The sequence below is a fragment of the Oncorhynchus masou genome, chromosome 6 (assembly GCF_036934945.1).
Source record: "Oncorhynchus masou masou isolate Uvic2021 chromosome 6, UVic_Omas_1.1, whole genome shotgun sequence".
NCBI lineage: Eukaryota > Metazoa > Chordata > Actinopteri > Salmoniformes > Salmonidae > Oncorhynchus > Oncorhynchus masou.
Genome location: NC_088217.1, coordinates 21,762,083 through 21,789,121, shown reverse-complemented (window position 1 = coordinate 21,789,121; position 27,039 = coordinate 21,762,083). Strand labels below are relative to the sequence as shown.

Here is a 27,039-nt window from a genome sequence, read left to right as displayed (position 1 = left end):
TTAAAGTGACTACGCATAGATGACAGAGAATGTGGAGGAGGGGGAATGCAAATAGTCTGGGTAGCCATTTGACTAGATGTTCAGGAGTCTTACGGCTTGGGGGTAGAAGCTGTTTTAGAAGCCTCTTGGACCTGGATTTGGCGCTCCAGTACCGCTTGCCATGTGGTAGCAGAGAGAACAGTCTATGACGAGGGTGGCTGGAGGCTTTGACAATTTTTAGGGCCATCCTCTGATACCGCCTGGTATAGAGGTCCTGGATGGCAGGAAGCTTAGCCCCAGTGATGTACTGGGCCGTTCCGTCGCAAAATAAATGTAGAAATCCATGTTATTCAATTATTGCACCCACACTGCTCTCGCACGCACGAGCCAACGAGTCTGAGTTGCTAAAATAGAAGTCATTCCTATTTCTGATGCAGATCGAGCTGCAAGTCCTGCCTCTCCCATCTCCTCATTGGTTATTAGAAGCAGGTACCCACGTGCCATCTCCTCATTGGTTATACCCACGTGGGTAATTGAAAGACGATATGTTTTGTTGGTTGTGTGGTAAAAGTGTAGATGCCAATCACCATTTAAGTTCAAAGACGAAAAAGCCTGGAAGGAGGAGAGATTTTTTATTAACCTTGATTTAAGTAGACAAGTCAGTTAAGAACAAATTCTTATTTTCAATGACGGTCTAGAAACAGTGGGTTAACTGCCTGTTTAGGGGCAGAACGACAGATTTGTACCTTGTCAGCTTGGGGGTTTGAACTTGCAACCTTCCGGTTACTAGATGACTAGAAAGGATTCGGTTGGCCGTTTTATGTGTGGATTAATTGTCGGAGTAGAAGACCTTGTGCATTTCAGGTAAAATAACAACTCAATGTTTATATCCCAGGACAAATTAGCTAGCAACAGCAAGCTAGCTAAATAGGACAAATTAGCTAGCTAGTGCAAGCTAACGAACTAAATTGCCATACATGTTAAATTATTTGACCTGTCCCCAAATTACTGTAATTGTTTCTGAGTTTGTTTTGATATTTTAGCATGCGTGTCGTGATCGTGTTTGGTGTAGGGGGACAAAATAAATGTATGTACGATAGGTCGGAGGCCGAGCAGTTGCCATAGCAGGCAGTGATGCAACCATGCTCTCGATGGTGCAGTTGTAAAACCTTTTGAGGATCTGAGGACCAATGAGAAATCTTTTCAGTCTCCAGATGGGGAATAGGTTTTGTTGTGCCTGCTTCACGACTGTCATGGTGTACTTGGACCATGTTAGTTTGTTGGTGATGTGGACACCAAGGAACTTGAAGCTCTCAACCTGTTCCACTGCAGCATAGTACTTCCTTCATTCCTGTTTTGGAAAATGTAGGAAAACAAATGTTTCTAGTTGCAGGTGGAACTCCGATGAGGAAATATTCAGAAATACATTTGTACCAAGTGAGAAATGCCTCGAGCATGTGTGTAGATCGATGTGTGACAAGCTGTTATCATGATGTTGCCATGGCACCTAGAAATAACTAATTCCAGCAAATATGTTGGGAAATGTAAGATGACTGGCAGCTACAATGGTAAGAGAACTAACTCAGTGCAAAAAGTGGATTTAAAATTGTTCTGAATATTTGTTGTTATCGGGGTCCTACCGGCAAATATATAAAATAGTCTAAGACACCAGTGCCTTCCAAATTGAGAATTACATTAGTATCAATAAGTAAAGTTTGGTTGACAATTTTTGGGTCATATTTTCAATGGACCGTCTGCTATGCCTCCTAAGGTTTGAGCACTGCTTGGCTATGTTCTACTCTGATGACTAGAATGAGCATATACGCATAACCATTCACTGTGAGGGAGAAGGCATAAACATTCACTGTGAGGAAGAGGGCATGTGAGGGAGAGATGTGTTGACAAGTTACAGGTAACATTAGAACAAGAATGGCCTGCCTCCGGATAGTTCTGCGCGAACGACTCTGTAGTAGAAAACAAAGAATATGGTTAGCCCATTCATGTACTGTAATGCCTAGGTTTGCCCATTCAGACGGTAACGTCTGCGTATTAGGCCACGATCATACCAGAAGTACTTTATTTCCAATGGAACGTTGCATTTGCCTTGCAGCATTGCGTTGTCTGGTGCATACCTTGGATTTATCGAACGTATGTATCAAACTGTAAGTGTTGACGAATTGGCAGAAATGGTAGAAGGTGAATGTTGAACTTTTGTTACACATATCAAGATGATGCCGAGTACCATTGTGTATTAGTTCAAATCAAATTTCAAATCAAATTTATTTATATAGCCCTTCGTACATCAGCTGATATCTCAAAGTGCTGTACAGAAACCCAGCCTAAAACCCTAAACAGCAAGCAATGCAGGTGTAGAAGCACGGTGGTTAGGAAAAACTCCCTAGAAAGGCCAAAACCTAGGAAGAAACCTAGAGAGGAACCAGGCTATGTGGGGTGGCCAGTCCTCTTCTGGCTGTGCCGGGTAGAGATTATAACAGAACATGGCCAAGATGTTCAAATGTTCATAAATGACCAGCATGGTCGAATAATAATAAGGCAGAACAGTTGAAACTGGAGCAGCAGCACAGCCAGGTGGACTGGGGACAGCAAGGAGTCATCATGTCAGGTAGTCCTGGGGCATGATCCTAGGGCTCAGGTTCTCCGAGAGAGAGAGAGAGAGAGAGAAGGAGAGAATTAGAGAACGCACACTTAGATTCACACAGGACACCAAATTGGACAGGAGAAGTACTCCAGATATAACAAACTGACCCCAGCCCCGACACAAACTACTGCAGCATAAATACTGGAGGCTGAGACAGGAGGGGTCAGGAGACACTGTGGCCCCATCGGAGTTGAGTTAAGTTCCAAAGGTTTCTAAAACCGTATCGCAAGCCGTTATGCTAAAACGACAGATTCAATATCACTGACTGGAATAGGCCAGCACAATCCGCAGGCTGCAGAGTAAATAGACTATCAAGCTACTGTTTTTCCTTCTAACGGCAGTGACAAGTTTCTCACATACGCAGATCGTTCATTCATTTGCTAACGTACAGTCGTTTCCTGCCATTTGCTGTATGATTTCACCTTGTGCCTCAATGTACGATTAACACTAGGGACATGTAGTTTAACTATTCATTGCTTCTTATTGTTTGAGGGCGAGTAGTGAACAAGCTAACGTTCGTTACGTACTGTATTGTTGCCTGATTACGGTATCCTCGTTTACGTGCGCTTTTGCCCCCAATCAATTATTGATGATAAATAATCATTACCGAGCAACTCTAAATTAATAGCTGAACAATTTTGATACCACGTTTATCAAAATAAACAGTCAAGTTGATGTATTCAAAACACTGCTTTGTAGCTCTGCTGTTAAAAAGACCGCGTCTGGTGCCTACGTAACGAAGGACCCCAAACAAAGCGATGCTGAAACTGCCCAAACAAAAATCAATGAGGAATGGATTCACTTGTCGATACGGGGGTGTTTTCGTTTAACTGATGTTACTTAGATTTGTGTACGCATGATTAAATCTACTTATTCCAAATTTGAATAAATAAATGTTATACGCAAGACCGACACAGTTGCGCTTGTGCCCATGTATTTAACAAGCCATCACGCTCGTCTGAGCCATCAATGCTTCAGTGATCATCCGGGTCTCTCCCAAAGTAACCAATCACATGTTACACATAAAAACCGGGCGGTGATTCGGATGATCGAAATATAGGTATTACATGTCAAATAAAAATGCTCAACACATAATGAAAACTTCACCAAAAAAATATCATATTTAGTGCACCAAAAGCCTCTAAATATTGCACAAAGTGTTCCGGAGCCATGCCACAGAAACGTGAGTTCATGCCCACTGCGGAACTTGGAAATTCACCAATTGGATACGTCTTTTTTCTAGGTCGCTTGTTGGGACGTGTCGCTGGGAGAATATATATTTCTAACTGGACAGTAAAGGAACTGTGGTTTGAAACTGACATCATTACTATTAATATATTTTATATATCATGTGTTATTCACTGGAACATTGAGCATGCGCTGTAGCTAGAACAGTTCTGAAACTATTTAATGCATTGGTAGAACTGTACCCTGGAAAGAAAACCCTAGACAGTTTAATTTACATTTTGAGAGACCACCCGTGGAATTTAACGACACTGTCAACGGTAATTACATAAAACACATCCTTGAGTACACAGTACAGGTACATTTAGGGGATTATTGGTTATCATAACGCATTAGGTGTATTCCTTGTAAAGTAGGGGAACATGTATTACCCTTACATAAGGTAAGTGTAATTGACCCGCTTCTGAGGCTGTGCATGGCCAGTTTAAAAAAAGTGATATTTCCTTGGATTAGGTATAGAATGTGTGTTTAAGTGTCTTGAGTTTTCTGAACAATTTGTGTGCAGGTATACAATGTAATAATGTGAAAGATGCTGTGGTCAGATGCTGTAACAGTCTAGCTGTTATGGTCACCAGATTGACCGGCATTGTAAAGTGCTCTAAACGGCCTTGTATCTGTGTGATATAACGTCTGTTTATTCAAAAATCGAGAAACTAAATGTATTGCATTTTCTTCATGCCTGCTGATAAAAACTAAAGCAATATTTTGTTATTTTTTGGAATATAATATTTTTGTTTGATTTGTCTCCCAAATTGTTGTTGTTGTAATTATTATTTTTAGTGAGTAGAAGGAAACTAAACTATTTTGGATGACCATTTTTGTTTCAGTCCCATTTGACAGTATACATCATATAAATGTATTATATTATATACATGTCACAGAAATATGAAAATAATGTCATGGTAGAGTTGAAGACAAATGGAAGTGCTGTGAGCATTGCAAGCATTTTACATTAGTCAGAAATAAAGTATTTTTGTAGGCACTAACTCTGCCATGTCTCCTTGTCAAAGCCAACAGGGAAGTGAATGGGGTTATTGTAGGGTTTTTGGATAACTGCCAAAAATAGGGTATGTGGTAAACACAGGCTTAAGAGATCTAATGTTTAGCCCTATGTGATAATCTTCATCAGCTAATGTCACTTTTTGTGAATTTTTATGCATTTACATAATCTAAACAAGAATATAAAGTACATAAATGCTTCATAATTCATAAAGGTAATGTTAACTGACTGATAGAACAAAATGTATAAAATCTCCTAAACCTGTGTTAACTAATCTCAGACCTTATTTTCGGAATTTGTTCCAAAAGCCCATTCTTCCCCATTAAATTTCACTCATAGAAATGGCAGAAAGAAACAGATGTAACTAATTTCCATTTTTTTAAACTACAAGATGGAAAGCTCTATTCCTGTGTGTTTGATTATCAGTTCTCTATACTACATATCTTTAAAGATGTAGTATAACTTGCACCCAAAAAAAATCAAACTTGCTTTTTTTTTTTTGAAGGTGACCCGTTCTCTATAGCAGGGTTTCCCGAAAACTTGGTCCTGGTTGGCACGTTTCGTTTTTCTCCCCTAGTACTACACAGCTGATTCAAACAACCAACTCATTATCAAGTTTTGATTTGAATCAGCTGTGTGGTGCACTAAAAATGTGCACCCGTGGGGGCAGGACCGAGTTTGGGGAAACCTGCACTATGGCACATACGGTGCTTCTAAACATAAAAGAAATCCCTGTTTTTTTTTTCAGTCCCTGTTTCAAATATGTCCAAGAACTCCATCCACTGGTTCCGGAAAGGACTGCATCTCCATGACAACCCGGCTCTGCTGGAGGCAGTTCAGACACGGTGCGCTGTGTCTACTTCCTGGACCCCTGGTTCGCTGGCTCCTCCAACCTGGGGGTCAACCGGTGGAGGTGAGGCACAACTAACTTATCTATTCATCTATCAACCAACCAACCAATCAATAAGGTTATATTGTCCCAGTAGACATAAATGCATTGTGTATGCTCTGATTGTGTTATTACAGTGTTAACTATTTAACAGATTCCAAGAACACAGGATGAGATGTTACTATCCGTTGTGCAAGCACTTCCAAGAGTTAATAAACAGTGAACGTGGTGAAATTTGGGGAGCGCATCGTCAGTAGTGTACCTTTGGTTCCTAGGGTGTTTCGGCCTTTCACACTATACACCCTCCCCAAAGGCGGCCAGCGACAGGGTGATCAAACGCTTGCGTCCCATTCCCAATTAGTCATAGGAGTTGCCTTGTTGTTGATAGCCAACATCCCATGGGACTATGCATGGAGGGGCGTCCTCCTCCCTGAGTCAAGCATTGTTGACCGCATACCTCCTGGCCCTCTCACTTCGGGGCCCAGCTGGGGTCTTTCCTCTTCATCCAGAGCCACTGACTGCTGCCTTCTGCCGCCTCTGATACAGCTTTGATTGTTGTTCAGTGTATTACAAAGTTGATGTTGTAGGCAGGATTGTGGTCTGTTCCATTTCAATACAAGAAGTGAATTGGAAGTCCAATTTATTGACCCAGACCAGATGTTATAGTGGTTAGTTGTAGTGATCTAGTGGTTCTCAGAACAGCTCCCATTAGACGGTTGCCACTATCTGGCCAAGCTAGAGAAAACAGAAGTAGGCTATGGAGTGATCAGATGTGCCAGTGGAAGGCCTGGATGTTGACATCCATAGATCAGGTAGTTGTATAGGCCCAACAGAGCAGGATTGCAGAAGTAGGCCTATATTGTAATTCTGTCTGCTTTGAAGATAAAAGTAGTGTTAACAGCATTGTCTTCTGTATTGAAAGTTAGTGGATTCTATGTTTGCGTATTCTCCAATTATTTGCTAGGTTATTTCATAGGCTAACATTTAATAAAGTATAGTGGTGCTTATTCCTTGATTCTTTTAACTCAGAAGATAGAATAAATACTACTAGGCTTAATTGAATGAATGGTAGGCAAAAGCTTCTCTCTTCCAGACACAGTTAAGAGAGCATTCATAGTGTAATAGACACAGACAATATTTTCACTTTCTGTACAAATTATTAAGTCCTCTCTGGGGCATTTTGTCTGGCATCCAAAACCAACGAGGGTAGAGCCAAGGCCTGTAAAATGGCATCTTCCAGGCAGGGAGATAGGTTAGTGGGCCAATAGCGAGTTAAGTTTCCTGAGTTAGTGGTTGCTATTGGGATGACCGACTTTACAGCAGGCTGTGCTGTGGTGGAGCGGCCTAGCTGGATCTTTAAACACGCTCAAGCAGCAGGAAGCAGCAGTGGCCCTCAGATCTGTAGCTGGATTAGCCATCTTTTAAATTGAGGAATAAGTCCATTAAGTCCTAGACACACACACCATGTACCACCTGCTGCTCTCCTCTCAGGGGGCTGTTCTGTGGCAGCAGGATCAGAGTTTTCTGCCAATCAGTCATTTGGGATCCCACACTGATCACTGAACCATGTAACCGTTGCACAGTTTCATTCCAAATATTACTGCTGCAACAGTAAGGACAGAATCTGTGCCTCAATGACCATAAATGCTTGAAAGGTACATGCGAAAAGGCAAATGTTTTTGTGAAATCATGCAAAGGTGTGACTTTGTGTGAAATCATGTGGTGTCATGCAGGTTGTGAAGGTGTGACTGGCCTCTGTGTGTGCTGTTTCTAGGCTTGTGGTGTCCTTTGCAGGTTGTGAAGGTGTGACTGGCCCTGTGTGCTAGGCTGTTTCTGTTGTGCTCTCTCTTGTGGTGGCCTACAGTCATGCAGGTTGTGAAGGTGTGACTGGCCTCTGTGTGCTAGGCTGTTTCTGTTGTAGACCGCTCTCTCTTGTGGTGGCCTACAGTCATGCAGGTTGTGAAGGTGTGACTGGCCTCTGTGTGCTCTGCTGTTTCTGTTGTAGACAGCTCTCTCTTGTGGTGGCCTACAGTCATGCAGGTTGTGAAGGTGTGACTGGCCTCTGTGTGCTAGGCTGTTTCTGTTGTAGACCGCTCTCTCTTGTGGTGTCCTACAGTCATGCAGGTTGTGAAGGTGTGACTGGCCTCTGTGTGCTCTGCTGTTTCTGTTGTAGACCGCTCTCTCTTGTGGTGTCCTACAGTCATGCAGGTTGTGAAGGTGTGACTGGCCTCTGTGTGCTAGGCTGTTTCTGTTGTAGACCGCTTCTCTTGTGGTGTACAGATGCCTGGCCTCTGTGTGCTAGGCTGTTTCTGTTGTGCTCTCTCTTGTGTGGCCTACAGTCATGCAGGTTGTGAAGGTGTGACTGGCCTCTGTGTGTTTCTAGACCGCTTGTGTTTCTGTTGTGAAGGTGTGACTAGGCTGTTTCTGTTGTAGACCGCTCTCTCTTGTGGTGGCCTACAGTCATGCAGGTTGTGAAGGTGTGACTGGCCTCTGTGTGCTAGGCTGTTTCTGTTGTAGACCGCTCTCTCTTGTGGTGTCATACAGTCATGCAGGTTGTGAAGGTGTGACTGGCCTGTTTCTGTGTGCTACTGGCCTCTGTGTGCTCTGCTGCTGTTTCTGTTGTAGACCGCCTCTGTGTGCTAGGCTGTTTCTTGTGGTGTCCTACAGTCATGCAGGTTGTGAAGGTGTGACTGGCCTCTGTGTGCTAGGCTGTTTCTGTTGTAGACCGCTCTCTCTTGTGGTGGCCTACAGTCATGCAGGTTGTGAAGGTGTGACTGGCCTCTGTGTGCTAGGCTGTTTCTGTTGTAGACCGCTCTCTCTTGTGGTGGCCTACAGTCATGCAGGTTGTGAAGGTGTGACTGGCCTCTGTGTGCTCTGCTGTTTCTGTTGTAGACCGCTCTCTCTTGTGGTGGCCTACAGTCATGCAGGTTGTGAAGGTGTGACTGGCCTCTGTGTGCTAGGCTGTTTCTGTTGTAGACCGCTCTCTCTTGTGGTGGCCTACAGTCATGCAGGTTGTGCCAGAAACCTGCACTGTTATACTGTATATACGATCACCATCTTAATATTAATTATGGTCAAAGGGCGTCAGTCTGCTTCTTGGAAAGTAATTTAGAGTTTTTATTTATATCCTGGCCCACAACCACCTTCTTCACTCTAAATAATGTATCTTTTAGTTTGACTTATTAGGGTTTTATTCTATCATACATGGTGTCAGGTTTAACTCACAAACATGAGTCTCTTCACACTGGAGAATGCCCTTAAAGCAGTGTCCTCTCCTGCATGGCCATATAGTGACGGTTGTCCTCCCACTCCTGTGTTTCAGGTTCCTGCTGCAGTGTCTGGAAGATCTAGACACAAGCCTCCGGAAGCTCAACTCCCGTCTGTTTGTGATCCGAGGTCAGCCGACCAACATCTTCCCCCGACTCTTTAAGGTGAGACCCCATCACCCCTACAGTCTTCCGCTGACCCATACAATCTCCCCTCACCCAAACCCTCAACCCAGAGACAGCAAATACAGTTCAAGTCGGAAGATTACATACACCTTAGCCAAATACATTTACACTCAGTTTTTCACAATTCCTGACATTTAATCCTAGTAAAAATTATCTGTCTTATGTCAGTTAGGATCACCACTTTATTTTAAGAATGTGAATTGTCAGAATAATAGTAGAGTGATTTATTTCAGCTTGTATTTCTTTCATCACATTCCCAGTGGGTCAGAAGTTTACATACACTCAATTAGCATTTGGTAGCATTGCCTTTAAATTGTTTAACTTGGGTCAAACATTTTGGGTAGCCTTCCACAAACTTCCCACAATAAGTTGGGTGAATTTCGGCCCATTCCTCCTGACAGAGCTGGTGTAACTGAGTCAGGTTTGTAGGCCCCCAGCTCACACACACATTTTCAGTTCTGTCCACACATTTTCTAAAGGATTGAGGTCAGGGCTTTGTGATCGCCACTCCAATACCTTGAATTTGTTGTCCTTAAGCCATTTTGCCACACCTTTGGAAGTATGCTTGGGGTCATTGTCCATTTGGAAGACACATTTGCAACCAAGCTTTATTCCAGACTGCTATCTTGAGATGTTGCTTCAATATATCCACATAATTTTCCATCCTCATGATGCCATCTATTTTGTGAAGTGCACCAGTCCCTCCTGCAACAAAGCACCCCCACAACATGATGCCTCCACCCCCGTGCTTCACGGTTGGGACGGTGTTCTTCGGCTTGCAAGCATCCTCCTTTTCCTTCCAAACAAAACAATGGTCATTATGGCTAAACAGTTCTATTTTTGTTTCATCAGACCAGAGGACATTTCTCCAAAAAGTACAATCTTTGTCCCCATGTGCAGTTGAAAACTGTAGTCTGGCTTTTTTATGGCGGTTTTGGAGCAGTGGTTTCTTCCTTGCTGAGCTGCCTTTCAGATTATGTCGATATTGGACTCGTTTTAATGTGGATATAGATACTTTTGTACCTGTTTCCTCCAGCATCTTCCCCAGGTCCTTTGCTGTTGCTCTGGGATTGATTTGCACTTTTCGCACCAAAGTACGTTCATCTCTAGGAGACAGAATGCATCTCCTTCCTGAGCGTTATGATGGCTGTGTGGTCCCATGGTGTTTATACTTGCGTACTATTGTTTGTACAGATGAACGTGGTACCTTCAGGCGTTTGGAAATTGCTCCCAAGGATGAACCAGACTTGTGGAGGTCTACAATTATTTTTCTGGGTTCTTAGCTGATTTTTTTTTATTTTTCCATGATGTCAATTAAAGAGGCACTGAGTTTGAAGGTAGGCCTTGAAATATATCCACAGGTACTCCTCCAATAGGCTAATTGACATCATTTGAGTCAATCAAAAGCTTCTAAAGCCATGACATCATCTTCTGGAATTTTCCAAGCTGTTTAAAGGCACAGTCAACTTAGTGTATTTAAACTTCTGACCTACTGGAGTTGTGATACAGTGAATTATAAGTGAAATAATCTGTCTAAACAATTGTTGGAAAAATTACTTGTCATGCACAAAGTAGATGCCCTAACCGACTTGCCAAAACTATAGTTTGTTAACAAGAAATTTGTGGAGTGGTTGAAAAACAAGTTTTAATGACTCCTACCTAAGTGTATGTAAACTTCAGACTTCAACCGTATCCACCTTACTGTATCAGTGTTTGCTGTGTCCTCTCCTCTCAGGACTGGAACATCTCTCAGCTGACGTTTGAGTGTGACTCTGAGCCATTTGGTAAGGACAGGGATGCAGCCATTAAGAAGCTGGCCACAGAGGCTGGAGTGGAGGTGGTCAGCAGGACCTCACACACACTCTACGACCTGGACAAGTGAGTGGGACACCCAGATGACATTTTACATGGAGGCTTGGATTAAACCGAGCCCTGAATTGAAACCCTCTCCTCCTCTTCTCTCTGTAGGATCATGGCGCTGAACAGGGGTCACCCTCCTCTCACCTTCAAGCGTTTCCAGATGTTGGTGGGCTTCATGCTGCCCCCGGACTCCCCAGTAGAGGCTCTGTCCCAGGCCAGCATGGGTCGATGTGTCACCCCCGTCTTAGACAACCACACGGACAAGTATGGAGTGCCCCTACTGGATGAGCTGGGTAAGACACTTCACAATTGTTCCCATTGAAATCCATACTTGTGAAAAACACATTTTATCAATACTTTTACCACAAGTGGCTTAACATGCTGTGTGCATGTTTCCCTCCCCAGGCTTTGACACTGACAGCTTGGCTCCAGCTGTGTGGCCTGGAGGAGAGAGTGAAGCTCTCACCAGGGTAGAAAAACAACTTAGACCTGACCTCTCCACAGTACGTAACACACACACACACACACACACACACAGACTTATGTTTTATATCATATATGTACAGTGCCTTGCGAAAGTATTCGGCCCCCTTGAACTTTGCGACCTTTTGCCACAATTCAGGCTTCAAACATAAAGATATAAAACTATTTTTTTGTGAAGAATCAACATCAAGTGGGACACAATCATGAAGTGGAACGACATTTATTGGATATTTCAAACTTTTTTAACAAATCAAAAACTGAAAAATTGGGCGTGCAAAATTATTCAGCCCCCTTAAGTTAATACTTTGTAGCGCCACCTTTTGCTGCGATTACAGCTGTAAGTCGCTTGGGGTATGTCTCTATCAGTTTTGCACATCGAGAGACTGAAATTTTTTCCCATTCCTCCTTGCAAAACAGCTCGAGCTCAGTGAGGTTGGATGGAGAGCATTTGTGAACAGAAGTTTTCAGTTCTTTCCACAGATTGTCGATTGGATTCAGGTCTGGACTTTGACTTGGCCATTCTAACACCTGGATATGTTTATTTTTGAACCATTCCATTGTAGATTTTGCTTTATGTTTTGGATCATTGTCTTGTTGGAAGACAAATCTCCGTCCCAGTCTCAGGTCTTTTGCAGACTCCATCAGGTTTTCTTCCAGAATGGTCCTGTATTTGGCTCCATCCATCTTCCCATCAATTTTAACCATCTTCCCTGTCCCTGCTGAAGAAAAGCAGGCCCAAACCATGATGCTGCCACCACCATGTTTGACAGTGGGTATGGTGTGTTCAGGGTGATGAGCTGTGTTGCTTTTACGCCAAACATAACATTTTGCATTATTGCCAAAAAGTTCAATTTTGGTTTCATCTGACCAGAGCACCTTCTTCCACATGTTTGGTGTGTCTCCCAGGTGGCTTGTGGCAAACTTTAAACAACACTTTTTATGGATATCTTTAAGAAATGGCTTTCTTCTTGCCACTCTTCCATAAAGGCCAGATTTGTGCAATATACGACTGATTGTTGTCCTATGGACAGAGTCTCCCACCTCAGGTGTAGATCTCTGCAGTTCATCCAGAGTGATCATGGGCCTCTTGGCTGCATCTCTGATCAGTCTTCTCCTTGTATGAGCTGAAAGTTTAGAGGGACGGCCAGGTCTTGGTAGATTTGCAGTGGTCTGATACTCCTTCCATTTCAATATTATCGCTTGCACAGTGCTCCTTGGGATGTTTAAAGCTTGGGAAATCTTTTTGTATCCAAATCCGGCTTTAAACTTCTTCACAACAGTATCTCGGACCTGCCTGGTGTGTTCCTTGTTCTTCATGATGCTCTCTGCGCTTTTAACGGACCTCTGAGACTATCACAGTGCAGGTGCATTTATACAGAGACTTGATTACACACAGGTGGATTGTATTTATCATCATTTGTCATTTAGGTCAACATTGGATCATTCAGAGATCCTCACTGAACTTCTGGAGAGAGTTTGCTGCACTGAAAGTGAAGGGGCTGAATAATTTTGCAGGCCCAATTTTTCAGTTTTTGATTTGTTAAAGTTTGAAATATCCAATAAATGTCGTTCCACTTCATAATTGTGTCCCACTTGTTGTTGATTCTTCACAAAAAAATACAGTTTTATATCTTTATGTTTGAAGCATGAAATGTGGCAAAAGGTCGCAAAGTTCAACGGGGCCGAATACTTTCGCAAGGCACTGTATCATATATTAAACCTTTCTCTCTCTCCAGACATGGCAGGTGAATTTTGAGCGTCCCAGGAACACCGCCAGCCCCCTGCTCCCCAGTCCTCTGGGTCTCAGCCCCTACCTCCGCTTTGGATGTCTGTCCTGTCGACTCTTCTACAGCAAACTGGCAGAGCTGTACAAGGAGGTAGTGTACATGCACACACAGCTATCCATACTGAACACTAACCCCAACTCACAATGATCACAACTATCACGCAAGGTTGTTTCTATTTTTTACTTGTGTTATATTTCTCTTCTCTGTCCTCACCTCAGGTGAAGATGAACAACATTCCTCCCATCTCCCTCTACGACAAGCTGCTGTGGCGTGAGTTCTTCTACACTGCTGCCACTAACAACCCTCGTTTCGACAAGATGGAGGGCAACCATCTGTATCCGCATCCCCTGGGACCGCAACGCAGAGGCGCTGGCCAAGTGGGCCGAGGCCAAGTCGGGCTTCCCTTGGATCGACGCCATCATGACCCAGCTGAGGCAGGAAGGATGGATCCACCACCTGGCCAGACACTCTGTGGCCTGCTTCCTCACCAGAGGAGACCTGTGGATCAGCTGGGAGGAGGGAATGAAGGTAATGAGGAGGAGGAGGGTGGAAGGAGGGATATGAGGGTTGGAGGAGAGAAGACCTGTAGATTAGCTGGGAGAAGGGATAAAAGAACTGTAGAGACATTATGTGTCAATGACTGTGTTGTTCTGTGTATCTGAATATGTTCACCTGTCTGTCAGGTGTTTGAGGAGCTGCTCCTGGATGCAGACTGGAGTGTGAATTCAGGCAGCTGGCTGTGTCACTCCTGCAGTTCCTTCTTCCAGCAGTTCTTCCACTGCTACGGACGAAAAATAGATCCAGAAGGAGACTTCATCAGGTTGGTATATATAAATTCACACACACACACACACATGCACACACAACATGCGCACACACACACACAAACAACATGCACACACACACACACAAACAACATGCGTGCACACACAACATGCGCACACACACACAACATGCGCACACACACAAAGTATCAACGCATAAAGTATCAAAATATCTGCTTTAACAAGTCATACATTAGCACGGCTGTTCTGTAAGTCTGTCTGACTGCTGTCTGTATGTGGTGCTGAACCAACTCCTCTGGCAGTTGTGATGATGCTCTGTTTTAATTTCTTCTTTTGCTTGCAGGCGATACTTACCTGTCCTGAAAGACATGCCAGACAAGTACATCTATGACCCTTGGAACGCCCCCATAGAGGTGCAGTCGGCGGCCAGGTGTGTGGTTGGTGTGGACTACCCCAAACCCATGGTGAAACATGCAGGCCAGCCGACTCAACATAGAGAGGATGAGACAAATCTACCAGCAGCTGTCCAGATACAGAGGACTCGGTAAGTATTTTTCTCCCAGGGGAGTTAGACCACGACCTGGACCAATATACACTCAGAATAAGACTAGACACGGTATATCATGGCAGACTAGACACGGTACATCATGGCAGACTAGACACGGTATATCATGGCAGACTAGACACGGTATATCATGGCAGACTAGACACGGTATATCATGGCAGACTAGACACGGTATATCATGGCAGACTAGACACGGTATATCATGGCAGACATGGCAGACCACGGTATATCATGGCAGACTAGACACGGTATATCATGGCAGACTAGACACGGTATATCATGGCAGACTAGACACGGTATATCATGGCAGACTCGACACGGTATATCATGGCAGACTCGACACGGTATATCATGGCAGACTCGACACGGTACATCATGGCAGACGACGGTATATCATGGCAGACTCACGGACATCACGGTATATCATGGCAGACTCGACACGGTATATCATGGCAGACTCGACACGGTATATCATGGCAGACTCGACACGGTATATCATGGCAGACTCGACACGGTATATCATGGCAGACTCGACACGGTACATCATGGCAGACTCGACGGCACATATATCATGGCAGACTCGACACGGTATATCATGGCAGACTCGACACGGTATATCATGGCAGACTCGACACGGTATATCATGGCAGACTCGACACGGTATATCATGGCAGACTCGACACGGCAAATATATCATAGCCTTCCCATCACAGCATAGCCTTCCCATCATTCGCCAACTTCAAATCCAAGATGGCAGCATGTCAAGTTGTTTGTCTGTGACTAGTACATTTTAACCTCATCGCCAACTTCAAATCCAACACCCAATCTACATTTTAACCTATAGCCTCAACACCTATTGACCTCACATTCAGACTCATACATACACGCTGTCTCTCTCTCCCCTTACCTTCGTTGGCCTCTAATTTTTATTTATTTTTGTCAGAGAAAATGACAGTTTTCGTGGTATTGCTTTGTGCACTGACTTTACTGAACTCTGGAGAAAACGAACATTGTCGCTGGGTGAGTACATCTGACAATGTGCTCTCCCGTCCATTGGACATTTTGTCTGCAGGAACTCGCTCTTTTTCACTCTGTCCACTCGTCCAAGTGCCGATGTATTTGTGGCATGATGTGAACAGTACGAATTTGTGTCACTGCCAAAGTCTGATGGTTTTAAATGACTGTTTTGTATCGTCTGGAAACTCACTTGTAGAATTTGCTCTCTTAAAAAAGAGAAGCCGTGCAAGGTAATTAAACAGGTGCCTAGTTATTCTTCTTTTGTTGATATCAGGTAATGTGCAACCTAACCCTGATTTTAAATCTAGATCTGGTTTTGGTATGTTTCACTTAAATGTATGCAGCCTGTTGTCAAAAATTGATGGGGTTAGGATTTGGGCTAAATCAACTGATGCTGATGTAATTGTGTTTTCTGAAACCTGGCTCAGCAAGTCTGTTTTTGATAAGGATATTTGTATAAGTGGTTACAATGTTTATCGCACTGATCGGGTGAAGAAAGGTGGGGGTGTGGCTATATATGTAAAATCTAAATTCCCTGTAAGTGTGGCAAAGTCTGAAACTATTTGTAAACAGTTGGAATTTCATGCTTTGTATATTGAGGTTTCAAAGGGTCTCTCTATAACTGTGATTGGCTGTTATAGACCCCCCTCTGCTCTCTGTGATGCATTTTCTTCTCTGATGCATCTTATGTCTAAACTTCTTTATAGTGAAATTATATTGATTGGTGATCGCAACTGGTGTTTAAAAATCTGGAAATTGTAATTCTATGAATCTTACCCAGTTGATTAACTCACCCACTCGCCCAAATCTTAAATGCCCAGATAAATCTACCCTGATTGATTTGATATTGACAAATGTTCCACATAAATATTCTGCGGTTGGTGTTTTTTGTAATGATTTAAGTGACCATTGTGCTGTTGTTGCTGTTCGAAATACTAAGGTTCCTAAGACAAACCCATGTTTTATTCGTGAGAGAAATTTGAAGAGTTTTAATGAGCAGGCTTTCTTTCATGATTTGTTTTATTTTGACTGGAGTAAGATTGAGCTTATCCCTGATGTGGAAACTACATGGAAATTCTTTCATGATGGTTTTTCACAAATAGTAAACAAACATGCCCCATTCCGCAGGTTCAAGGTTAAAGGGCGGGTTAATCCATGGTTTTCTTCTGAGCTGTCTTGTATTATTCACGACCGTAATCTAGCCTGGGCTAAAGCAATGAAATCATGTTCTGCTGCTGATTGGTTTATTTTTAGGCAGTTACGAAACAAGTGTTCTTTTCTTCTCAGGAAGACCAAGTCTGAATATTTTATGTCTGTTACCACTGATAACCTGAATGACCCTAGAAAGTTTTGGAAGGCTATTAAGTCTATGTCTGGTAACAGTAATGTTAATGAATTACCGTCATGTGTTTTGAAGGACTATGTTGCTATATATGACAAAACTGAAATGCTGAATTGTTTCAATGAGCACTTTGTATCATCTGGTAGGCTGTTTGATTCAGTGTCCTCTGTCTCTGTACAACCCTGTGTGGATGAACCAGTGAGAGCTGGTCAAACGTTTAGCTTTTTGCCATTCTCAGTGCAGGTGGTACAGAAAGCCTGCAGGTTCTGATCTTTTGGATCCCTGCTTTTTAAATCTGGCAGCTGATTTCATAGCTGAACCACTTACATCTCTGTTCGATTTAACTCTGGAATGTAAAGAAATTCCAAAGATCTGGAAATCAGCATTTTCTTCTACCACTTATAAAAGGGGGAGATCCAACTCTTTTAAATAATTATAGGCTAATCTCAAAGCTGTCACCCCTGGTGAAAATACTTAAAACCCTTGTAAGGGAACAGCTAAAATAGTTTTTATTTATTAACTCTATTTTATCTATGTACCAATCGGGCTTCAGGAAGAAGCATAGCACAATTGCAGCAGCCTTGAAGGTTTTAAATGATATCACTGAAGCCATTGACAAAAAACAGCACTGTCTCACTTTTTATTGATCTCTAAGGCTTTTGATACAGTTGATCATGCTATACTAAGACAGAGATTGTCGGGTGTAGGTCTTTCGTAGTTAGCAAACCATGCAACTGCATGCTATCTGTCTGATAGAACTCAGTGCACTCAATTTGATGGGCTTATGTCTGTTAAATTGTCTGTCTTGAATGGTGTGCCCCAAGGCTCTGTACTTGGTCCTCTCTTATTCACTATTTATATAAATGATTGAGACAAAAATGTCCAAAATGCACAACTTCATTTTTATGCTGTTGATACTGTTATTTACTGTTGTGCCTCGTCTTACAAAAGCTTTCCAGAACATGCAAATGGTTTTTATATGGTTCAACATACCTTGTGTCAATTGAAGCTTATCAATACTGACTAAACTAATGGTGTTTTCTAATGCAAGAAATAGACCTCTGAAACTTTCACCTATTACTACCTGTCAGGGCAAGGAGATTGAGGTTGTAGCCTCATATAAATATCTTGGAATTTTAATTGATGACGGCCTCTCTTTTAAATTGCATATTCAACAACTTGAAGCTGAAGTTGGGATTTTATTTTAGGAATAAGGCCTGTTTGTCTTTTGAAGCCAGAAGGAGGCGAGTATCAGCTACATTTATGCCTTTACTAGACTATGGGGAGATTTTATATATGAATGTTTCCGCTCAGTGTTTGAGATCAATTGACACTCTTTACCATGGCACTTTGAGATTTATTTTAAACTGCAAAACCCTTCCGCACCACTGCACTTGGTATACCAGGGTTGGCTGGCCTTCTCTTGTCACTCGTAGGCTCAGTCACTGGTATACTTTTATTTACAAAGCCATTTTGGGTTTGCTACCTTTTTTATTTGTGCATTTTTATTGTTCAGAAATGTGGTGGGTACTCTCTTCGTTCGCTGGACTTTATCCTGCTAACTGTTCCAAATGTCCCAACTGAATTTGGTAAAAGGGCTTTTATGTACTCTGCGCCATTGTCTTGGAACACCTTACAAAATACTTTTAAACTGGAAGAACTTGTCCCGATTGGTGTTTTTAAATCACCGCTGAAGGATTTTGAGGTTGATTCCCTGACCAGTCAATGTTTTTAATTTGCTGTTTTATACTCTTGTGAATTCAATAGTTTTTACTAGATTACTTGTAGTTTTTCATGTTGTCTGTCAGTAATGACTTGGTGCTGCCTATCTTGGCCAGGGCGCTCTTGAAAAAGAGATTTTAATCTCAATGAGCCCTTCCTGGTTAAATAAAGGTTAAAAAAATAAATCAAATATCATATCAGACTAGACACGGGATATATCAGACTAGACACGTTATATCATATCAAACTAGAGACAGTATATCAGACTAGACACAAGTCACTTACAGTATTCTGTTGAGGAGGAAAATCTTATGTCTATTTCTGTTTTTCTCTTTGTCACTGCAGGCTGTGGAATGGCGCACACAGAACAGGCCCAATCGTCCAATCAGGAACTCTGTCGGACAGGATGTGCCCATGACTTTGCTGTGCCTCAGTATCCAGGTTATCTGGTCCGGGGCCAGGCCGGGTGCAGGTCTAGGAAGAGGAGACGGGAGTTGGAACAGGAAGTGGTCGGAGACAACGACTCTCTGTCTTACTCCTTCAAGTTGCAGCGACACAATAAACAGGTAAGTCAGGGGTGAATGTGTGTGTTAACATAGACTGTAGAAACCAGAATGTAATGTACCTGGGGGGGATCCATAAGTTACAAACAAATCTGAATATTCATGTTTCTGAGTTCATGAAGTTAGACTTTTAGGAGTCATTTAGCAGACGCTCTTATCCAGAGACTTAGTTTGTGCATTCATCTTAAAATAGCTAGGTGGAACAACCACACATCAGTCATAGTAAGGACATTTTTCCTCAATAATGTAGCTATCAGCAAAGTGTGAGCTAGTAGGGGGAAAAGTCCAGGCTATTTTATTTTTTATTTTACACTCAGTTTATCAGTGATTCTGCATTGTGATACTGTAAACCCATCTGGTATTTACTTAGTAAAGCATAATAATAATGTGTCCTTTGTTCTGTGTTTCAGAAGAGTACGGGTCAGCAGGATGAGAGGATGGCTGTGTCTTCATAAGCTGCTGCCGTCATAATGGATATTATTATACATACTGTACATAGATGTTTAAATAGTTTACATTTTTGTATCAAGGAAAAGGCTCTGTTCCTGTATGAGATGTGACATGAAAGTCCCTGAGTCTTAGTTTTCAGATTTGTGATCTCAAAAATGTATTATTTAAATTTGAAAAAATGTTGACATCTAATTTTTGGAGCCCAAGGTTAGGACTCTATAAATTCCTCACATAGGTTGAACATAACTGATGATGTAAATGTCAGTAAGACTGTAGCTTTACTTCTGTACTGTATGTGTGAAACAGCCTGATAGCCTGAAGACAAATTCCATCTGGAGTTATTCTGACAGAGCAGACAGACAAATAATATAACCATTTCACAGGAGACCTGATATTTAGATCTGGATCACCCATTACCTTTAGTCTTTACCTTTAACCTCTAAACCTGAGGATCACAGCAAGTGGATTGGTCAAATCAAACCAGCTGCTCTCTGTAGCGAAAGTGTGTGTTATAGCATATGGCTGTCCATGTTACTTAATTTCTGCTAAAATGGAGGGTTGAGAATGAATGCTATTCTGGGTATAGAATATGAAGTGCCAAGACGAGGTCAGTGGTACTTCTATTGGTAGACCAGTGTCCTATACTAGATAGTATTAGACACAGCAGTAATGTTCCATCTATCCAGCAGTTGAAAAACCTTAGATTTACCAGATTCTGAGATGTATATTACCATTACATTCCTTTATACTGTTTTCCAGTGTAATGTCAACCTGCTCAAATGTAATATCAGTGACCTGCAGGCAGGACGTCAATCTTCCGTTTGAAAATGCTAGTGTATGTTATGGTGACTGGTATCATGCAGGTTGTTTCCATAAATAACACTGTTGCTTTTGTACATGTTTTCTTCCCTCTGGCACTTTGTATGGCTGCTTTTGTTTTTACAGAATTACCAAAATAGCCTTCAGATATACATGTTCAAATGTATTGTATATACAGTAAACCTCTGCTTGTCTATATAGACTATTCTATTTCAACTGATATTAAATGGTTGAAACTCTATACAACTTTTCAATTTGTTTCCATCTTGTCCAATTTCTAAGGGTATTTTAATTTCTGTTTAGGAATTTGCAACATTTGATTAATTAAGAGATACTGGTAAAGTTATAATCATTTAGCTGGGGCACTCATTCATCTGCTCCTGTATTTGGAAATAGTTGACTTGAGAGACCATCTTGGTTCCAGACTGACACCAAGGATATGGAGCAGGCAAGCATCTAATTATCCCTCCTTGAGACACCATTGGTTTATAGGCAACCTGTTGAAAAAGATGTCATTTAGCACATCTCCTTTTGGTACATGTAGAACAGTAAACAATAACTGTCAGGAGAGGATTCTATATATTGTCTGGCTGGTTGCCAGTTAGTTTGAGGTATAGACGAGTCAACCGGTTGTCTTGTCCATAGTGATGTAGTGCTGTGTTATGCAGCAACAGTCTGGCACCCAGGCTAATAATAGGACTCCATATTGACCCGAACACTCAGACCCTTGAGGATCAGCAACACTCAGCTTTTCAACATGGCAACATAGACATTACACAAACACAAGAGTATGCCATTAGAGAAATGCAGTTCCCAATGGACTACCCTCATCTAGTGATGGTACCAAAGACCGTGGATAAAATGTCCTACTCAGGCAGTTAACCATTGAACAAAAATGGTCTGTTTAACAGGGTGGCTCTCCCATAGGCACCAATGCAATAGCAGCTGGGTCTGGTCTGCTTAGTTCATTGACCAATAAATTAGCAAAGGAACAGATTTGGGCAGCCTTTGACTTGAAACCACAAGGTACATCACGTTGTGAATAAGACAGGGGCAAAGTTAAACTTCCCTATGACACTTTAATACCATGTCAGAAAGTAAACATACAAGTCATTCACATCAGCATTCTCTACCAGCAACAGCCCAGTCATGGCAGAATGCAGACAGACAAACCCAAAATGTTGCATTGAAATGCTGAATATCCATAGAAATGTTCACATAAACATAAAAGGGCCAAAACAGACAGGCAGTAGAGAAACTAGCCTTTCATCAATAAATATTTTTTTTATATAAAATTGATGACATTTCCAGTTCATATATGAATCAATTGAAAAAACGAAGGTCCAAGTTATAATGCCACCACCGCAACCTAACAGGGCCCTTGTCTCTCTCGGAATATATACCACCAACTCTTATTTTGTAAATGCTATCAAACTCTTTCAGAAGTCCTAAACAGCTATATCTTCAACACATGTTCATGGTAGCATTTTGAAATGAGCAATGTTCTGTTAGGACAGCTCTCACAACAGATCAAACAAAAATACCAGCACATCATAAACCAGGCTTTAGTTGGTTGGAGAAGAACCCAGCTTAGCATGTCTGTCTCAAACTGCTAGACAATGTCTTTAGGCTTCAGGGGCCCATGTTGTATTAGATGACGAGCCCTTGTACACATTGCACAGCAAAATTGTGTTGAGGGCAAACGGAGGGGGGGTAAGGACAGCAGATAAAGGGGACGCATGTGAGCCCTGCCCTGAATAACAAGAATCTCCCTCAACACCAGCTACGTTTCCATCCAAATGGCGACTGATTTTGATGCGAATATTCAAATAAAGAAAACACGCGTTTCCCACCAATGGCGTTTCCACCAAACATACTTGTTGCAGATAAGTTAGTGTGTGATGACGTAGTACACACAAAATGTACTTTTCCCTTGAAGTTCTCATGTACCAATAAAAATCTCAAGTTCAATGTTTCTTCTCATTTTCAACTACCTATAGTTGTCAGAATAACAGTTGCGTTAAATAGCAAATTACCAAAACTACCTGTTTCCATCACAGCTGTTGTGATTTTAAAATGTTTATACGATATGACTTTATGACTTGCATAAAAACATGGTTACAGACTAAGAGAACAGAACATAAAAGGGGAAAAGGGGAGGCTACAGAAGGCTCTGCTGAACAAGTTCCCCAAGTACAACTTAGTGGATGTGCTGTACAAACTAACAGAAGTAAAATAAATGTCCATTGAACTTTGAAAACACGGTGACTAGCTTTGTCTCAACTCATCACATCCTCTTATGGCTCAGTCGGGGGGGGGGGGCAATGCATTGTGTGTTGTGTCCATCATCTCCTCCTCCTCACTCTGCCTTGTCCTTAGTCTTGGATCTGAACGGAACTTTGCTGGCTACAGTGGAACCCACCGATGACACGCCCCCAGCAACCGATGACACGCCCCCAGCAACCCCTTTCACCAGGCCGACACCTATTGAGGGGACAGAGGTGACTGCTGATTTGGTGTACTCCAGACTCTTCCCACCCAGCCAGGCGACTCCTCCTACCGTGGCGCCAACCATTGTTTTACTGGCGCTGAACAGGCCACCCCCGACCCGCCAGATCATGCCTGGCTGGGCCACGGGGTGCTCCTTCCCTTCATCCTTTCCCTCATCTAGAAGAAAGAGATAGCTTTTAGAAAGACCACACACACACACAAAAAAACACCTTGGTGGAGTTTCAGAAAGAGACAGACCATTTTTACGAGACTGACAATTACCAGAGTGTGAGAGACCAGACAGAAAACAAGTTGTGCTTGGATAGACACTCAAGAGGCTGCTTTTTTAGAAATAGGCTTATACCTACACACATTGAATCATATCGTTCCACAAGATGGTTGTACTGCGTGTCAGTCTCTTAACCTTCCTCTTGCACAAACAAACATATTCCCTTGATACATCTCTCAAGTTGCTTAAATAGCAACAGCCAACCCTTTACCCTGAATTGCACCATATCCCAGATGATTAAAGGGTCCCTTGACAAACTGGCACTTTAAAAATGGCCACCAAGGGTGATGCAGCAGAGAAAGATTGCGCAATGCAGAGTGCACTGTTGATGTGTACTGTGCCTAGTTACCTGATGTGGGGTCATTTTCAGTGTGCTCCAGTTCTTCTCCAATAAGACAACCTTCAGGCTGGGGCTCTGGGGTGGCATTCACCTTCTGACACAGGGAAATAATATATATATATATAATAATTGATACACTTAGTATATCTTAGAAGTTGTTAAACCACCACTAGCCCTATTAGCAATAGGCAACATCTCTGCAGGCCAAGTCAAAAGAGTATTATCAAACTCACTTGGAAATACATTTCTCAATTGAAATAAGTGCACATTTTCTGATCCAAAATGTTCGCTGCCACGTTGGGGGTGCGTTCAGGCTTTACCCTGTAGGCCTACTGAGCAGCCATGAAAAACGTTCTACGTGCACAATACGTAGGTTGAGTAACAGCATATTAGAAAGGCTATAATTGAGGCTTCCTTGCGTAAAACGTTCAATTTGACGGGGCCCGTCAGGCAAACAATGTTCAAAACCTGTGCTTGTTGATCTTAAAAGTTAATGCTCTTGTTGTAAAACAATAGGCTATAACCCTTGGCTGTTTCGTATAGATTAATGCCCCTTTGTTAATCAAAAGACAAATAAAGAGAGCCAAGGATACAGGTTTTTAAAAACAAGGCTCTTAAAAAGTCTCCCCGCCGTGAAAGCTCATCTCTGTTTGGAATACGTATGAGTGAATAACACTCACGAAAAGTGGACAACGAACAGCAAAACGTCAATCATAATCGTTTTTACTATATTTATTTTTAGTTTTTTAACCTGTTGTGTAAAACGACTGGCTGTGCATCACTCTGGATCTAATCAATTCGGTTTGGCATTTCGTTCGTACGCAATTGTTTATCATACCCCAATCTATATGCAGTATCACTTTACTTGTCGGAATGCATTGTGAAAATGAAATCGATATAATAGGCCAAACAAATCCTTACCTTCACCATGTTTCCAGTACTTTCGGATGGCCGCTTGCAGAACAGAATGCTACGTCTTCAAAAAAAAACGCACCTGAGACAAAGAATAACTGGTGCGCTCGTTTGTCTCCTTGAGAAATACTATCGCAATGTTCCGCCTCTGAGTTCTTACTTTTGTTAAAAATATATATATTAAACGCTGCTCTTTACGAATAACGCCCTGCCCTCTATTGCAACGCACGTATAATCGTACTTGTTGAGGCTTCCAACTTTTCCTAAAAAAAAAAAAGTATACGGTTTATCTTGTTGGTTCTGCCGACGTGGCGTCTCAACTACTGCGCTCGTTTGCTCCGGATCTCCGGATCTTGCGTCACCTAAAACGGCCTGCTGCCTGTTTCTCTTCATGAGTGCTACACTTCTTACGTGTACTACATGGACTACATATTTACTTTTTCTGGACTACATATTTACTTTTTCAGGCTTCACTTAAAGAGAAAATGTCAAACTGTTATGTAATATGGACGAATTTTCATTGACCTTTGGACTATAGCTATCAAAAAAATCACAACATGGCATATAATTCATAAGAATCAGTACATGTTTTATATTTTGGTAATACATTCATTCAACTAAATAACACCAGGTGAGTAATATATAGTAATATATAACGTTTGTTTATATAGCATTTGTCCATGTTTAGATAAGATATGTTACACCATACCAACAATATAATAACTCTATATGGTCCCTTATCACGGAAATCCTGTGTTTCAGAGAAGGAAATATATTGTGTTCATCATTAGGTAACAGCATCCTAATTCATAAATACATGTCATGGCAAACCCTGGTTCAAGAGCTCTATCTGTCCCAGTCAGTGGAGGCTCCTCAGAGGAGGAAGGGGAGGACCATCCTCCTCAGTGAATTTCATACAAATAAAAATGGTAAAACATTTAAAAAGTTATCATTTTTAGATAAAACTATACTAAATATAATCACGTCACCAACTAATTGATTAGAACACACTATTTTGCAATGAAGGTCTACAGTAGCCTTAATAACACTCTGTAGGGTAGCACCATGGTGTAGCCGGAGGACAACTAGCTTCCGTCCTCCTCTGGGTACATTGACTTCAATATAAAACTTAAGAAGCTCATGGTTCTCACCCACTTCTATAGATTTACACAGTAATTATGACAACTTCCAGAGGACGTCCTCATACCTATCAGAGCTTTTGCAGCATGAACTGACATGTTGTCCACACAATCAAAGGAGAATACGTCTAGTACTGAAGCTACAGCTAGCTAGCACTGCAGTGCATAAAAAGTGGTGAGTAGTTAACTCAAAGAGAGAGAAAGACAATAGTTGAGATTACATAGTTTTTTTTCTCCAGCTTCACTTACTGAGCTAGCAAATGCAGCTAGCTTGTTTAGCCTACTGAAACACCCTGCTCAAACAGAAGAATGCTGTGTTAGATAGCTGGCTATGACTATCCAACACAACACTGGAACTCTTCCAAGTCAAGGTAAGCTTTTGGTTTAACTAATGTATTGCCACCGGGGCCATTGCTAAACTGCTTACTGACTGCACACTGTAACCTTATTGCATTATTGTAGCAGGTTTACTAACATTTTAGTTCTATAAGCTATGTTGACTATGATGTTACTTTAACTAATATGGTGACAACGATTTAGGCTGTATGTTGCAGTTATTATATGGTTTGGCTTGGGAAGTTTTTTTTGCCTGGTCACATACAGCTGATGTGTTGTGCATTGAAGTCCACAAGTGAGGGAAAAGGTGAGAAAAGGAGAGCGCATAGATGCGAGAAGGAATACAACGTGGCTGCTATGAAAGTGAATTGTGTTTACGAGTGATCAGGGGTGTATTCATTCCGCCAATTCTGTTGAAAAACATTTATCGTGTTTGCAACTGTTGGACTAATAATTACACCCTATATCAGCTAGATGCAGGCAAGAGTGTGCAAGGCGGTATTGAATGTGACACTGTCTGTCACCTACATTTTTTCTCTTGACCTGTGTGCACCTACAATTGAAGTCGGAAGTTTACATACACTCAGGTTGGAGTCATTAAAACTCGTTTTTCAACCACTCCACAAATTTCTTTTAAACAAACTATAGTTTTGGCAAGTCGGTTAGGACATCTACTTTGTGTATGACACAAGTAATTTTTCCAACAATTGTTTACAGACAGATTATTTCACTTATAATTCACTGTATCACAACTCCAGTGGGTCAGAAGTTTACATACACTAAGTTGACTGTGCCTTTAAACAGCTTGGAAAATTCCAGAAAATTATGTCATGGCTTTAGAAGCCTCTGATAGGCTAATTGACATCATTTGGGTCAATTGGAGGTGTACCTGTGGATGTATTTCAAGGCTTACATT

The 27,039-nt window shown here is 41.9% G+C and overlaps 1 protein-coding gene and 1 pseudogene across 2 annotated transcripts; one reads left to right on the top strand and one right to left on the bottom strand.

Moving 5' to 3' along the window:
• Positions 1-5,645: 5,645 nt before the first annotated feature.
• LOC135541509 (cryptochrome-1-like) lies at positions 5,646-20,848 on the top strand (annotated as a pseudogene).
• An 828-nt stretch (positions 20,849-21,676) lies between these two features.
• Positions 21,677-25,005, bottom strand: LOC135541596 (transmembrane protein 263-like). Of its 2 annotated transcripts, none has more exons than XM_064967907.1 (3): positions 24,658-25,005; positions 23,746-23,827; positions 21,677-23,284 (listed from the first exon to the last, which is right to left on the bottom strand). In XM_064967907.1, exons 1-3 carry the CDS (start codon positions 24,664-24,666, stop codon positions 22,977-22,979), a joined length of 399 nt encoding a protein of 132 aa, XP_064823979.1. In that variant the 5' UTR covers positions 24,667-25,005; the 3' UTR covers positions 21,677-22,976. The 2 variants fall into 2 exon arrangements, with proteins under 2 accessions (XP_064823979.1, XP_064823978.1); XM_064967906.1 differs by having other exon boundaries at positions 23,746-23,830; positions 24,658-25,003.
• Positions 25,006-27,039: the final 2,034 nt, after the last annotated feature.